The 14,946-nt window shown below is 43.9% G+C and overlaps 1 protein-coding gene across 4 annotated transcripts in view; it reads left to right on the forward strand.

The window, feature by feature from the left end:
* Nucleotides 1-14,946, forward strand: part of slit1a (slit homolog 1a (Drosophila)) — a 90,130-nt gene that overhangs the window by 46,061 nt on the left and 29,123 nt on the right. For all 4 annotated transcript variants that reach the window (XM_076742822.1, XM_076742824.1, XM_076742823.1 and 1 more), the window contains exons 5-9: nucleotides 5,950-6,021; nucleotides 6,837-6,908; nucleotides 8,154-8,225; nucleotides 9,381-9,544; nucleotides 13,737-13,884. In XM_076742822.1, coding sequence (XP_076598937.1) covers nucleotides 5,950-6,021; nucleotides 6,837-6,908; nucleotides 8,154-8,225; nucleotides 9,381-9,544; nucleotides 13,737-13,884 — 528 coding nt within the window. The remainder of the gene's footprint in view (nucleotides 1-5,949; nucleotides 6,022-6,836; nucleotides 6,909-8,153; nucleotides 8,226-9,380; nucleotides 9,545-13,736; nucleotides 13,885-14,946) is intronic.

Raw genomic sequence — 14,946 nt, forward strand, 5'->3', positions numbered from 1 at the left:
GATGTGGACATAAACTATTTGTGCATCTTGGGTTGGGTTTGTTTATTTGAATGTATTGCTCCTTTACTTGCAGTATCTTGACTCATTTGTTGGTGCATTTCCAACTTGAGCCTCTACTTTCTGAAAGCCCACAGTTTATGTGTGCAGTTGTTTATGTGTGTGTCTACTTGTGGGTTTTTACCGTGCAGGGAGGAAGAAAGTAGTTAGCAGTTAGTGGCAGCACACTGCCATTCTTTTAACAGCCCTCACACACCTCATTAACTCTCTTAATGAGTAAGCAATCAGACACATTCCCCCTCTGTCTTTCTGTCCCTTTCTCCCTCTTTAAATGGACAAATGAAATTAAAAGCATTTGGCAAGGGTAAACATTTTCTTATCTTTCTGCAATCCAGTCAAGGAATCAAGAAAACAAACACTACTTTAGATACACTCACTACAATAAAGGCACTTAAACTGGCACATATACAAGCACCATACAGGCACCTCTTTTCAGGATCTAATCAGTAAGAAATGGGTTGTTACTTTTTTTTAACTGGATATGGTTATACAGTCTTTTCTTTTAAGACAGACATAAAATGTATTCTTAGCTTGACTTGTATATAAATCTCTAAATGTGTAAAAGTACAATGCAGTGAGAGAAAGAGAGTGAAGTAAGGGTGAGAGGGAAGCGAAAACTGGAACCATGTCTGTACTGCTGTGGAGAAAGTGTCATTCACATGTTGAAAGATTTCTTTCAGGTTGTTTTCTTTGCTTTTGAAATGCAAAAGAGATCTGAAATCACCTAACAAGCTCCTCTCTTGAACGCCACATTTACAAGAAGTTTCATGCTAGATCACATGACAGGTGTTTGCCCAATCCACACTGGAGTGTACTGTACAGTGAACTCTTAATTTACATGTATTTACTTTAATGAGTGTTTTGCAGAAAAAAACACCAGACTCAGTTTACCTTAAAAACAGAGAGAGAAAGGGTTTCTCCAAATCCACAAAACTAACACTAGATTTAGTTTACCAGAAAAGTGCAAACAAAGACAGTGAGAGGGCGAGAGAAAGCAGCAAAGAGTGAAAAGCGGGTGTGAAGGGGGTCATTGAAGGACAGACTGTATTGCAGTGCTCAGACTTCCACATAAATTCTTAAATGGCAGCATGTTTTTCCCCTTTAAAACCAAGACATCCGAACATCAGATCATGCCTTCTGATTTATGATCTCCTGTGTCAGCTGCTGTTGTCAACCAGCTGTGGAAGCAGAGGTTATGAAATCTTTAAGATATGAAAGAGGCAATTGTTTGTGTTTGCATGTAGACATGTGAGCACATGAGTCTATGTGCATGTTTTCATTTGTGCTTTAAAAGTTGTATATTACTTACCCACAGATAACCACACTGTGGAGTCTGAAGCCCTGAGGGTTTTAACCAGAAACGGCTGTCTGTCCCTGGATTGGCTGAGCCGCTGCAGCATCCCTAGAAACTCCTGTTGCTGTCAGGAATCAGGATTAAAGAATTGCAAGTGTGATTATCGTAGGCTACACTGCTTTTTTGATTGGTGGGATTAACATCTGATCTGTTATGCAGCCACAGTAGGTATTTGTGTCATGCAGAAGAGAGTGGAAGTTGTGTATAGTATTAATGGAGTCTACTGAGATAGAGATCAGAGGTTAATGATGTGAATCAGACAGGAACCAGACATTACCTTCAACGTGCGTCTAATCTCCAGACCAGGCGCCTTGAGCTATGTCTGATAACATTGCTAATTATTCCCAATATATACACTCTGCAGGGATTCTTGTAAATAGGCATATCAGTAGCTGAGTTTATTGTCAGAGCACTTTACACAGACTAAACGATACCATTGTTTGAGGTCTTGTACAAGTGAGGCCTTAAAAAGCCCTGACCGCAGCGTGATAGAGGCTGTAGCTCATACAGCGAGGACACACCTGAAAACATGTGTGTTACCTCATCATTAGGGCTACAATGGGAATGAACTGTGAGCAACGTCACGTAAAGAGAGCCAGGCTACATTAATGAACTCACTGCCCACTTCGAGGTATGTAGTGCATTAAGGTAAATCTATACCAGGTCTAGGCTGTTTGAACACTGACTTAGCCACACTCACTCTCACTAACTCGGGCACTGGTTCACACACCTGTAATGAAAAAGGACTGGTCGGCATGCTGCGTGCAGGAAATAAGGAAAGAGAAAGTTGCAGGTCTGACATCGTTACAGTACTCTGTGAGATGCCTGGGGGCCTGGACCGGGGCTGCAGGCTGCTGCCATGCCTCAGGACAGTCTTCATAGCATTGTAATGAGTGCATGGAAGGAGTCTGGGCAGTGGAGAGTGCAGTGTGGCTCTGACGGTTTCCACAAATCCTTTTCCCCTGAACAGAGCTGGGCAAGTGGAGTGTGGAGGTTATGACCTGCGCTCATGCTTCTGATTCTCTGTCTCCTCGCTGCTCCTGCAATACTTCACAATCTGATCACACTAACACTGGCAGGTTAGCTAAGTCAAAGTCACATTTCAGAAAGTGTGCACTGGCATAACACTCACAGGCAGAATGATTTGATGGAGAAAAAAAAGGACAAAGGGGAAGGAAGCTTTTTTTTTTTTTTTTTTATCTCTCTCTCATTTCTCGCCATGCCAGTTTGGTTGTTAACTATGTTTGGGCTGCCTCTCAAGTGATGCACTGTGGTGGTAATTGCTGAAGGGCTGTAACTTTAGATTTACTGTCATGACTTAGCGATGGAGACCATGGTGGCCAATATCCCTCTTTGTGGTAACTGTTCTCACATAATCATGTCTGTTTTTGAAGGGATCAGTGCTTCCCTGAAAATCTGCTTCCAAACTAATCAGAAATGTCAAATATCTCTGAGCCAACACACAGTCGGGGCCGAGCTCAGAAAATACCAGTGAGGGGCAACCACAGACTATGTAAAATACAGCATGGTCTCCCACAGAAATGTCCTGTTTGCCGTTTTAAGAATGTGTAAATGCAGAAATGTAGCGTTGCTAAATTTAATATCGCTCTGGCTCCCGTAGGAGTTGAACCCGTCGATAAATCCTTAAAGGACACAGAAGACTGCAGACTCCAAACCATGACCACTGTGATTATTCTGTTATATGTGACAGAGGAGAGAACAAACCAGGCAGAGGGAGAAAGGCAATATAAGTAAATGAGAGAAAGGCAGACTTTCTGGCACGATAGATAGCATCATTTAGGGTTGTCATGGGGCTTTTTTTTTTTTTTTTTTGGGCACACATTGTCCCAGAACAGACCTACAGTTACAAAACGACCTCCCACGACCTCAGCATCTAATCCAATCAAACAGCACGATAAGTGGGAGCATATAGATCACTCCAGCCAATCGTGTTATAGCGTGCTAATAGGATTATGGGGTTTTAGTGTGCGGATTCCACCCGAGAGCTTTCATTTTACTACTTACACACAGAGCATTGTATTCATATTGTCAGAGCCGTCCTGCCTCGTCTTGCAATCCAGCTTTTCATGCCTGTCTCCATCTCTCTGTTTCGCTGTCTTTCTTCCTCTCCTTGCACCAACTGTACTGTAGCCTCTGGCGGCAATCTGCTATCATTCCTTATTGTAACCCGGGAGCGAACACACACATTCACACGTACAAAAGACATACCGCACTCCTCCCAGATGTCCGGAGGGAGAAGTATTAACGGCATGTCTGCATTACAGCACTACGGCGTCTGTGTGTGTTAGTGAGTTTGTTGCAGGAAGGTGAGGAGAAGGTGAGAGGGCTAATTAGTCATCAGATAGAGTGCATGGCCAGGTAGACCAAAAGCATTCCTCTCGCATGGTGCCGCCTTGATAAGAGGCACCAATATAGCTCGGGTGCCAGACTGACTCCGCTTTCAACTCTGCACTTAGGCTGTTTTGCCAAGAGAACAACAAAGACGCTGGAGGCAACACAGCTATTCTGGCTCCCATGCTCGCTGGTGAGGAGACATGAAGCTGGTTTGATGTTTGGGATATGATCCTGCAAACTGTGGCAGACTGACAAAACAGATAGATTATTGTTAAATTGCCTCCTAACTGTGTTGCGCCGAGCATCTCGGTGAAAGCAGATGTTATGCAGATCTGCCGTGGAAATAAATGTCAGAAACCTCAGATGATAAAATTAGAATGTGCCATAAGATGGAATATTTATGCTCTCTTTGAACACAAGCCAGCGATGTGTGTGTTTCATTTGCACATCTGTACGTGCACATTGCATTTGTGTGAGCTGAGAATAACAGCCAGATAAAACTGTTGTCTATACTGCTGAAATGTGATACAGTTCGGATAATTGGAGTGTTACTGGCAGTTTATCCAAGGTAAGTGTTCATTTTATGACCATTCCCACGTAGTGTGACGTAAGGTTAAATACACAGCCATCTCGTAATGGGGTCAGACTGTAAAGATGGGGCAAGACCAAGCAAGTTACAGCCGGCTGCCAACACACAGCTCCGTAGGACCAGTCACTATACACATGCATTCATGTCCTGTGAAATACCAAACCGTGCGTCTTCAAACAGAGTGCATCATTTTATTTTGGTAAAAGTTCAGTTGCCTTGAATTTAATATATTCAAAGAACATAAAAGCAAACACGCAAATTCCATTTTTTAATTGTGGTGCATTTGCAGTGGCCTGCAGAGCGCTGTTTTAATTTCTTCTTCACCATAAAGGCACAACCACCCATTCATTAGATAGATTGCACAACACAACCACTGTTGAGTGTTTCGCTCCCCTCTTTTGTATCCCAGTTGAAACAATGTGTGTGCAACTTTCATTCCAAAGAAAGTTCTGGAGAGGATGACCCAATGGGGACACTATGTGAGACCGGTCTTGGGAACTCATTTTAACATTACCCCATGGGGTTTTATAAGTGTGGATACTTGTTGCGTGCATCATGGGAATGCGTGCTGTGGTGTATATAAACATTAAATAAGTAGAAGCCATCAGAGTCTTATAGAGAGCAGTTGTGTTGTGTAGTTTTATAGATTGTGGTGGCTTCAGCCTCTATGGGCGACCATAAGTACTCTGTTTACGTCTGTCCGAGCTATGGGAGCCCTTCATGCGTGTGTGTGTTTCATGACAGGAGCCTCTCTGGCAGCGCCCTACAGATTCTCTGTGTGTGCGTGTGTGTGTGCGTTTAGCAGAGGGGCACAGCCTTTCTGAATGAGGTTAGCTCACCATTTAACGGCAGACAAAAGACTCTGCTAATTAAAACTATGGCTACTTGTGTTTCACTCACTCTCCTTCCCTCCTCTCCTCTCTGACCCTCCCCTCTCTCACTTGCCCACTTTCCACACATATGCACTTTTCAAAGGCCTAATTTGTACCCACCGTTAAATGCTGGACACACACACACACACACACACACACAGCCTAATACTAAAAGATAATGCTCTTTGTACCACAGCGTCCTAATGAATCCACCCCACAGCATCAGCGAGGACCCCTCATTGGTTGCTTCCCAGCTGCCTGTTTGTTCAGTCTGTGTGCAGGCAGTGAGCTGGGCACCTCACACCAGAGCATGGTCAAGGTGCGGGGAGCAAATTATGGCATGAGTGAACACTGAATAATACAGCCACTATAAAATAGCCACTCCATTGTGAGCAGAGCTCTCATGCAGTACCACACCTCAGGGTTTTGGCACACACTGGAGAGAGAAAACAGTTGCCTTCAGCTTTCTGTTCTGCACCGATGAGTGTGGTAAAAGAGGGAGCGACACTGAATAGAGTGTGAATTCTGCTGGTTGAAAAGCGTGCTTTAAATGCTGGAAATCAAACATTTACAGAGGAAATTGTTCAATATTGTGTTAATATTGCTTCCAAGAAAGGGCATTTTTTTTAAGGAACACTCACCCTGCTGAACCAAACAAACCAAACCGAGCCATCCTTCACGAGAAGTTATGTGTTCCTAAAGTCTACTTATTGTTTTTACAGAGATCTGAGTGAGAACTTCATCCAGTCCATCCCCAGAAAAGCATTCAGAGGAGCTACAGACATCAAAAACCTGTGAGTATGGACGTACTTAAGTTCCCAGAGACCACGATGATGTCTTAAAATGTTTTTCTTTTACCTGACAGTCCAAAACCCAAAGTAGAAGTAGAAGAAAATCTGAAAATATTCACATCTGAGAAGCTGGAGAGAGTGAATCTTTATTTTAAAAATACTTAAATCATTAATCAATACTGTCTATTTTCTGTGAAACGACTAATCAGTTAATTCCTGGTTTTAGCTCTACATGTCCTGGTAGTTGATAACTCAGTGAATTTAGTCATGATAAGTCAGTGAAAGGTGAATCACACTGAAAGCTACTGTAAGTGAACGGCAGAAGAGTGCACTCCATTCACAACTCATTCAGGATCATTCCAGCGTGTCTTTTTATCTTTATCTGGCTGAGTTAATGGCCCTCGGTAAGAGTAAAACATTATGTGCGCATTGGTGTGTATGCACGCTCAGTGGGTTGTATATCACTCTGACTGAGGAGACTAACTCACGTAGCTCCCCAAAGATGGCTTGTAGCAACTGTGATTTACATGTTCACCACATTATATGCACACTCACACGCTGATTTATGAGGTGTATCGATGCAGATAAACAATCACTAAAGTCCAGTTTTGTTGCTCTTGGGGTTACATGAGCTGAGATGACTAAACCAGTATCGATTTACCATAGTCCATCAGTGTACTGCTTACTGTATCGGTGATTACAACTACTCCACAGGGACAGAGAAAGACTGTGTCTTGTGTAACAAAGCCTCCCTCTCTCTCCCTCTCTATCTCTCTCTCTCTCTCTCTCTCTCTCTCTCTCTCCGATGTGCTCTGCAGTCAGCTGGATAAAAACCACATCAGCTGCATTGAGGATGGAGCCTTCAGAGCTCTGCGAGGCTTGGAAGTGTTGTAAGTATCTGAAGTGGTGCTATTCATCCAGACCCACCCCGTATCATGCCATTAAAGCACTTAGTTAAATTAAGATATTGTTTTTGCCCAACTAATAACCATAACTAATATACACATTGCGCAGACCTTTAATTAGAATGGCCTTAGTTATTATGCCAAAACACCCCCAGTGGGCCTCATGAGGGGGCCTGCATCATGGAGACCAAGCTCCATTAACTCATTGTTCCACACAGTTGACAGCAGCGTTCCCCTCCATCACATTAACACCCACCCCACCCACTCCTCCACCTCCATCTACACCCCATCCAGCTCTGGGCGGTTCATCTGACAAGAGAGCTCCAATCATCTTGATCAAAAATCCCATTCAAGTGAGCATTCCACCCTGGATGCATTGGTGACCATGTTATGCATTTTTTTTTAAACATTCAATTAATCATCCCTTGTCAAAAAGCATAATCACAGGCCTCCGTTAGAGCTCTCCACCTGAAACAATGTAGACTAACAGTGCGGGCCGGAGGACAAAGGCGCTTTGACAGCCTTGTTATTTTTATGGTAAAAGACTGCGTTGTGCATGTGTGTTTGTGGGGTATTTTTAGGGGGTGGGGAGACAAAAAAAGCCATTAAAGGCTGCTTTTATGGCGTGGATGGATTGCAGATGTAGTGATAGGGTTGTCATAATGGTGTAAGAGGGGATGGTGGGGGGTGTTTTGATGGGGTCTGCATGTATAGGTTTCATGGGGGAGGAGGACAGGTTGTGTTCAAAGGGGGAGCAGGTTGAAATATGGTAAAGGGCTATTAGATTGATTGAAATGACCTGATTCTCTCGCTGCAGCTGATGCCCAGGGTTTCAGGGAAGCATGTATGTGTGTGTGTGTGTGTGTGTGTGTGTGTGTGTGTGTGTGTGTGTGTGTGTATGTGTGTGTGTGTGTGTGTGTTGTATGTTTCTTGAAACACAAGTTGGGGGCGCTTGTGATCATGCTTGCATGCGCATACGTGTGTGTATATTTGCATGCACGACTGTACGTGTGCGTGGGAGGTGCGAGGGCTTCCCATCTGTGTGGAATGAGGTGTTATATTCCCAGTGGGATGCCACAAAGAAAGACGGAGAGAAGAGAGAAGGGGGGATGGATTTAAAAAGATGGAAGAGGACGGCCGCAGCACAACTCTTTTTGAACTATATATTTTAAAAATACTTCCTCTCCCCCGTGTCCATGATTGTGACTTTCTTCACTCTTGTTTTCACAGAACGCTGAACAACAACAACATCACCAGCATCCCCGTCTCTAGCTTCAACCACATGCCCAAACTGCGAACCTTGTAAGTTACACCTATCCCACCACGACGCTCTCACCTCCCTGGGGGTTTTCTTTGAAATAAAACTATAGTCCACATGAATTCAGGCACAGTAGGGAAAGTGCTGAAGTCACATATGATCTCAATGGGAGTAGATGTCATTCCAGGCAGTGTTGGGAGGCAGCCATAGCCACAGAACACCACAGAAGGGTCTGTAGCAATGCCAGGGGCCATTATCCCCTCCATCTAAAGCACACACAACAACAACTAGCCCAGATAGACGAAAATAGCCCCAGAAGCCTATTGTGTATTGTGCATTGTATGTGATTACCAAACCTGAATTTGCGTACAAATTAAAACAATTACGGCTGCTGAGACTCTCAGACCCGTGACTCCTTGTAGCCACACTTCTTGCGGTGGCTTGTTGGGCTTCCGCACTCCCGGTGGGGTTATATTATATAGGTCCTCTGTTTATGTGTGCACTACATGTCTGTGCACATGGGTTTGCAAGTTAGCATACGTGCTCCAGAGGTCCACCGCACCGCAGCAAGAGTTATTCTGGACAGGCACAGCATTCCAGGAATGCCGTGTTTGGTGTATTGGGTTTAGAAAAGTCCTCTTTAGTGTTCCTTCTTTTTAGAATGTGCCATTTACAATCATCTATGTAGCATATCATTTAGTGCATTTCGCCACAGGGATTGGATGTGATGAGTTCTTGGAAAGAATAGACACTTTTTTTTTTGGAACTGATTTTTTAAATCTGTTTTCAAATTTAGGATGACACATTAAAACACACAAATGCACTGTGTCACCTACAACACCCCACACCGCGCCTCCCTCACACACTCTCCCAAACTCTCCCACATCCTCCCTCTGAACACAAGCACCTCACAGAACCTACATACATTTTGTGGTTGTGTTAAGTAAACATAAGATCAATAATCATGCCGCTAAAATTAAAAAAAACAGGAAGTAATAACAGCATTATTATTAGTTGGGGTAGATAAATAATATCGAAAAAGACAACAGTCTAATAATATTCCAGGATCAGCCATAATTATACTTTTACCAGGTCTCCATTGATTATCAGGTGTTTCTGTAGGTGTAGATTTGACACTCACAGAAGGCAGAGATGATCCTTTAGTGCATCCATATTGAATTCTTCCTCTCTTTTAACAGCCGTCTCCACTCCAACAATCTGAACTGCGACTGTCACCTGGCCTGGTTGGCCCAGTGGCTCAGACAGAGACCCACGATTGGGCTGTTCACCCAGTGCACCGCCCCTTCTGAGCTCAGAGGACTCAATGTTGCAGAGGTGCAGAAACACGAATTCAGCTGCTCAGGTAAGACTTGTGGAGTCACTTACAATAAACTTTCGAAGAGCAATACCACAAGAACATTTCCTACTGTGCATGTTCAGTAGCTCAGGAGAGCTAGTTTTTTAGCGGCAGTCTTTTGGCTGGGCACTTTGATCAAATCATTCATGCCAAAAACTCCCTGCCCTTGCTAGTAGATATTCTCCTCCCTCAACTCCCACTGTGTTTGTGTGTCAGTGTATTCACCTGGCAGCCACCTGACAGCTCCTGTGCCCCAGGGCAACCCCACGGCTCTCCTCTGGCCCTTTCATGTGTCTCCAGCTTTCAGGAGCTGGCAGCATTGCCAGGAAAATGCCATGACATACATATAAAACACGCAGCCACTGACAGCAGCACTCCTCTCCTCAGTCGTCATTATTCATGGCCTCTCACCTCCTCGCACAAGGATTATTGTAGCTTTCAACTCACAGTTTCTCTCTAGTTATGTGTGTGTAAATGTGTGTGAGAGAGAGAGAGAGCATGTGCGTGTAGGCGTGGCATGGCATGCATTGGGGTTATCATATCAGGACAATGGAAAAACAGCATGAGAACCTTCACTCCCCACAAGGCCATCTCACTCTCAACACCAGCTGTGAGGGGTGTTTGTGTCTACATTTGTGTGTTTGTGCGTGTGTGTGTGTGTGTGTCTCCCTCTCTCCATGGGTTGTGATTTTTACGCAGCCATACGGCGTGACAGCACAGATCATTAACTATTCATCGCCCAGGGAAAGAGACTCAAAGCGTGGGAGTGTAACAATTCCAGTTGCAAAAGGGGAGCAGGGGATGTTAGAGAAACTTTGGGGTCTGGTAGGATGCAGATACACAAATTTAAGGTTTTGCATGATGGGGAGTTGCCGCTTTTGCTGATATTAACTTTCATCATGTAACAATTTTAATGGAGTGGGGTATTTCTGTCAGAAAGTTGAAGTAGATCGACACAGATTGGTTCTCTGTGAGCCTCAACAGTGAACAGTCATTCAACTTTTTGGGCAAAACGAACAACAGGAGGAAAGCAAAACCCACTGTTATGTATTTCCATGTCTCTGTGCACAAATTCACAGTCATGCATTCACACAAACATGTGCACACACATAATCCCAGTTTCCTCTTGAGTGGATGAGTGACCACAAGTTGAACTCCCAGGGAAGGACTCATTAGGGACTGGTTCGCTGGCACACACATACACACACATATATTTTTTTTTTGTGTGTGTGTGTGTGAGTGTGTGTTTTCAGTGTTCAGCATTGTGTGTTTGTGCGTGTGCTTAGTTTGTGCTGTGACCAGGCCAGGCCACCTGCGGGGGATTTGGGGCGGGGTGGCGCTGTGTTGGAAGGGAGGAAGAGGGAAAAGAGAGGCATGTTGTTGTTGTGAGAGGCAGGAAAAGAAAAACGGGGTACAGTGTCTTATTAGTCGCTGCAAACTATGATGAAATTCTGCAGTGCTCTCGGCATCATGACTCCCTGACTATCAACCTCAGTTTTCAGCTGGAAAGCGTCTCGATATTGTAAATTTTTGTCAGTAATGAGCAGAGTAACACATTTACTGCTTCACTTCGAGGAATAATATCACATTTTTCCTGGCAGTCGTTTGTCATTCATTCAAAAATCACATTAAAGTTGAACCATCCAAAGCCTAAATCTAGGGCTCGTTATATTCTGTTTCAAAGACACAATGAATTTTTACATTGAATCTATACAAAATAGAAAAAAAATCTGGTAAAAAAAAAGAAAAAATACATTAAAAAAAAACACGTTTGCAGAGCTTTACTTTTTACTTTTAATTGCTTAACTCAGGTGCACGGCCAGCAGCTCATTTACATACATTTTCTCTTTACTTTCAATGACCAGATACAGTTTCTGAGTTATACTCGCCACAAAATTATCTTGTTCATTTTAAAAACCAGCAGGAAACACAAGTTTTAAATGTGAGAACACTTCAAATCTGGGTGAAAATCAGTAAACAAATGATGGGCCTCACCTAAATACCTCTGCCAACCCAGTTTCATCCTAATTAATCATAATCCTTTGCCTCTAATTTAGATTAGGGTGACTTTACTTTAAGATAAATGGCCACCGCTGTGATTTTATCGAGCAAAACATTTACACATGAACCCTCTTTTCTCCCCTTGATCATTTGCAGAAGCGGTAACCAAAAGTTACAAGCTGCTTGTGCCAATTTAGGGTTATATGACAGAAAATTAATGACTATTGTGCTTGATGTACTGCTCCCAAGTAATAATAAATGAAGTAAAAATATTATGTTTGAAATGAGCAGTGAGTAATAAATTGCTTGAGGGTGGAATAATATATGGCTCCTGTAGTGGGAAACGGGGAAGAAATGACCGTATAAAGAGTGAAAGAGGGGGGAGGGAAGTGGTGAACTCAACTGTTGTGCTGAAAGAGAATTTGAGGAAAGAGACAAATGGGAAGAAGCCAGTGATAACATTTTGAAATGATGAGAGAAATGAGGTGGAGTGAAGTTAAATGTAAAGACTTGCGAGCAAATATAGGAGGTAATGGGCTGCAGTGACAGTCATTGGCAGAGATATGGAGGGAGTGGAGAGGCTGAAAATGAGGGCGCTAAGAGGAGTGAGAGGGAGCAGAAAGAACAGCTGGAGGAGGGGAGACTGATAGAGGGGTGAAGGCAAATAAAACAAGGTAAATGGGACAGGAATGGAGTGGTAGAGGCGGCGGATGGGAAAGAGATAATGGGGAAAACAACGCGAGGAAGAAGAGGGGACGAGCGTACATCAAACAGCTTCACCTCAAGTATACCTGTCAGAGAGCTGTCATTGTTAAGGCCGCTCCAGCTGTGCTCTGCACTCTCCCTGATCCCAGGCCTGTCAAATATGCCATGTTAGATCAGAAAGGAGCTCTTCTCTGCCCTACACCTGATCCCAGATCTGTCAAAGCTCTGCCATCCCAGATCACAGGGCCTCAGATCACGTGGGTTGAGCTACTGAGCGAGTGTCGATTTACGCTCTTGATGCTATTTGTTGTGTTTACTTGATTCCCAGATCTGTCAAAGCATCTCGGCCCTTCAGGTAATTGATTCTGATTGGCCAAATACATGAAACCTGACCTCAAACATTGCTCGCTGGCTAAATGGTCCATGAGCTAGAGCCAGTAATTTCATGGTAAAGCATAATGTTTGGCAGCGACCTGTCTTCATGGTTTAGGGAGTGGAGGTTTGAGAACTGTGCTTTCTCTGTCACTGACTTTCACCCTCACTCACTCTGTCTTCCTCTCCCTGAATCCCCCCCCCCATCCTCCCATCACTCCCTCTCGCCAACATTTTCCACACAAGCTGAGCGATAGATAGGAAAGTAATCAAATATTCATGGTTTGAAACTCGGATTAGTAATGCTGTGTAAATGAGGCCATTTAAAAGTCTGTTTTATTCATTTTATCTGGGTTAGACTTACATACACACATCTTGTGCACACACACACACACACACACACACACACACACACACATACCAAACATGCCGTAGCAGCAGTGCAAGCACCCGCTCTTCACCATATCGTTGACAGTGCCGCAGCTATTTGAACAGGTATCTAGAGACAGCGTGATGGGTTGTGTGCTCTGTATGCAAATTGAAAAGTTGAAGTGTTTTAGAACAAATGGAAGTGAAGAGGTGGGGGGTGCACAGCTGAATGTGCAGAATGGCATCAGTTCCACCCAGAGAACGCAGACTCAGGAGGAAAATTTGTGGCGAGATCAATGGATGTTATTGGGAGGCCTTCAATCACTGCTCCAACTCTATTATTCATGTCTTTCTTCTCCTCTCAATATACTGTGGCACTCCTTTGATAGATAACCTAGTTTCTTGCCCATTGATTCTCAAGGATGTACGGCTTTACAATAAAGTTGGGTGTTTCATTCCTTTTTTCTCAATGTCAAAACATCCCTGGGAATGTGCGTTCATTTGCAATTCAGTTTATAAAGCATAAAGCGTTGGTGTCATGAACAGCAGTGGAAGAGTTTGGGCTCCACACGAGTGCAAGAGCTGCTCCGTGTCACTGCACAAATCCTCCGGCAAACAATCTCACCCTGTAATCCTGCTTGGAGTCATGCTGCTCTTATTGAAACCAACCAAATCCACCTGTGCTCACACATCCGTGGGAGCTACCCGTTCCACTCTTCTCATCACATTTCCCTCCTGTTTTTCTCTTCAGGTCATCAGGAGTCTTCCAGCCTGCAGCCGTGCAGCATCGGCGGAGGCTCGTGCCCCGCCATGTGCACCTGCAGTAACAACATTGTGGACTGTAGAGGGAAAGGTCTCACCGCCATCCCAGCCAACCTGCCCGACAGCATGGCCGAGATGTAAGCACCTTGTTTAATCAGTTCCCTGCATGTTCTGTTCTGAACGGGCACTGTGAGACTTGGCATGTTGAGGGAACATCAGCAATGGAACCCTTAGCAAACATGATATATTAGCATTTACCATTAGAACATAGCTATGATTACACTACAAACACTGCTGTAATGCAGTCATGAATACTGTGGATAATGCTATATATGTCCCTATGCTCAACAACACTATACACTACATATGTGTATATCTACTGCGTTAACCCATCCAAACATTTGTCAAACAACAAAAGTTCTTTTATCGTGTAAAATCATCCAAAAACATCGAATTCCTTTTCCCACGAGGATAATGTCAAATTTAAACTGCAGATAAATTTAGATGCAAAAGTAGTAGATATTTTTTTTCACCAATCAACATTTATGTAATGCTATCCATCACATTTATAGCTCAGTATAAATCTGGACAGATCTGGTACAGCAGGTGACCCTCAGTCAGAACTGCTCAGATCTGTGAGGAAGTTCAGATTCCTCAGCGCAGTGCAACTTGAGCAGCAGACATACAGGAAAGAGACGGGTGTCAGAGAAATGCAGGGACATCCACGGCGGCATTGTTCTTTAAAGAATGGAACTGCAGGGCATCTATGAGGACTAATGATGCCTATGTATCTGTCTGTGTTTATGCTCATGCAGGGTTTAACAAGGCTGAGAGGATTATAGCATGCATGTTTTATGTACATACATATGCTGCTCTAGCTTGCTCTTCTCAACATGTATCACCCAGCAGGGAGACATCCGTCCATTTGCTCTACACTGACAGATACACATGGAGACGTAGAGCAGATGTCAGACTGAGACTGGATGCTCTTATCAGCTCAGATGGCTGTGAACTGCATGCCGGTGCTTTGCTAACATCCCTCCCTCAGGTTATCAGTCCTCCAACATTTGTCTGGGCATTAACTGTTTACGGTCCACATGCTATCAGCCTACTGTAATTCCCGGGAATGCACTGCTAAACTTTTGAAGGTAGTGCTCGTACTCTTTTATCATGTGTTTAATGCCCCCTGGCAGAAATCT

This window comes from Chaetodon auriga, chromosome 11 (genome assembly GCF_051107435.1).
Source record: "Chaetodon auriga isolate fChaAug3 chromosome 11, fChaAug3.hap1, whole genome shotgun sequence".
In the NCBI taxonomy this organism is placed as follows: domain Eukaryota; kingdom Metazoa; phylum Chordata; class Actinopteri; order Chaetodontiformes; family Chaetodontidae; genus Chaetodon; species Chaetodon auriga.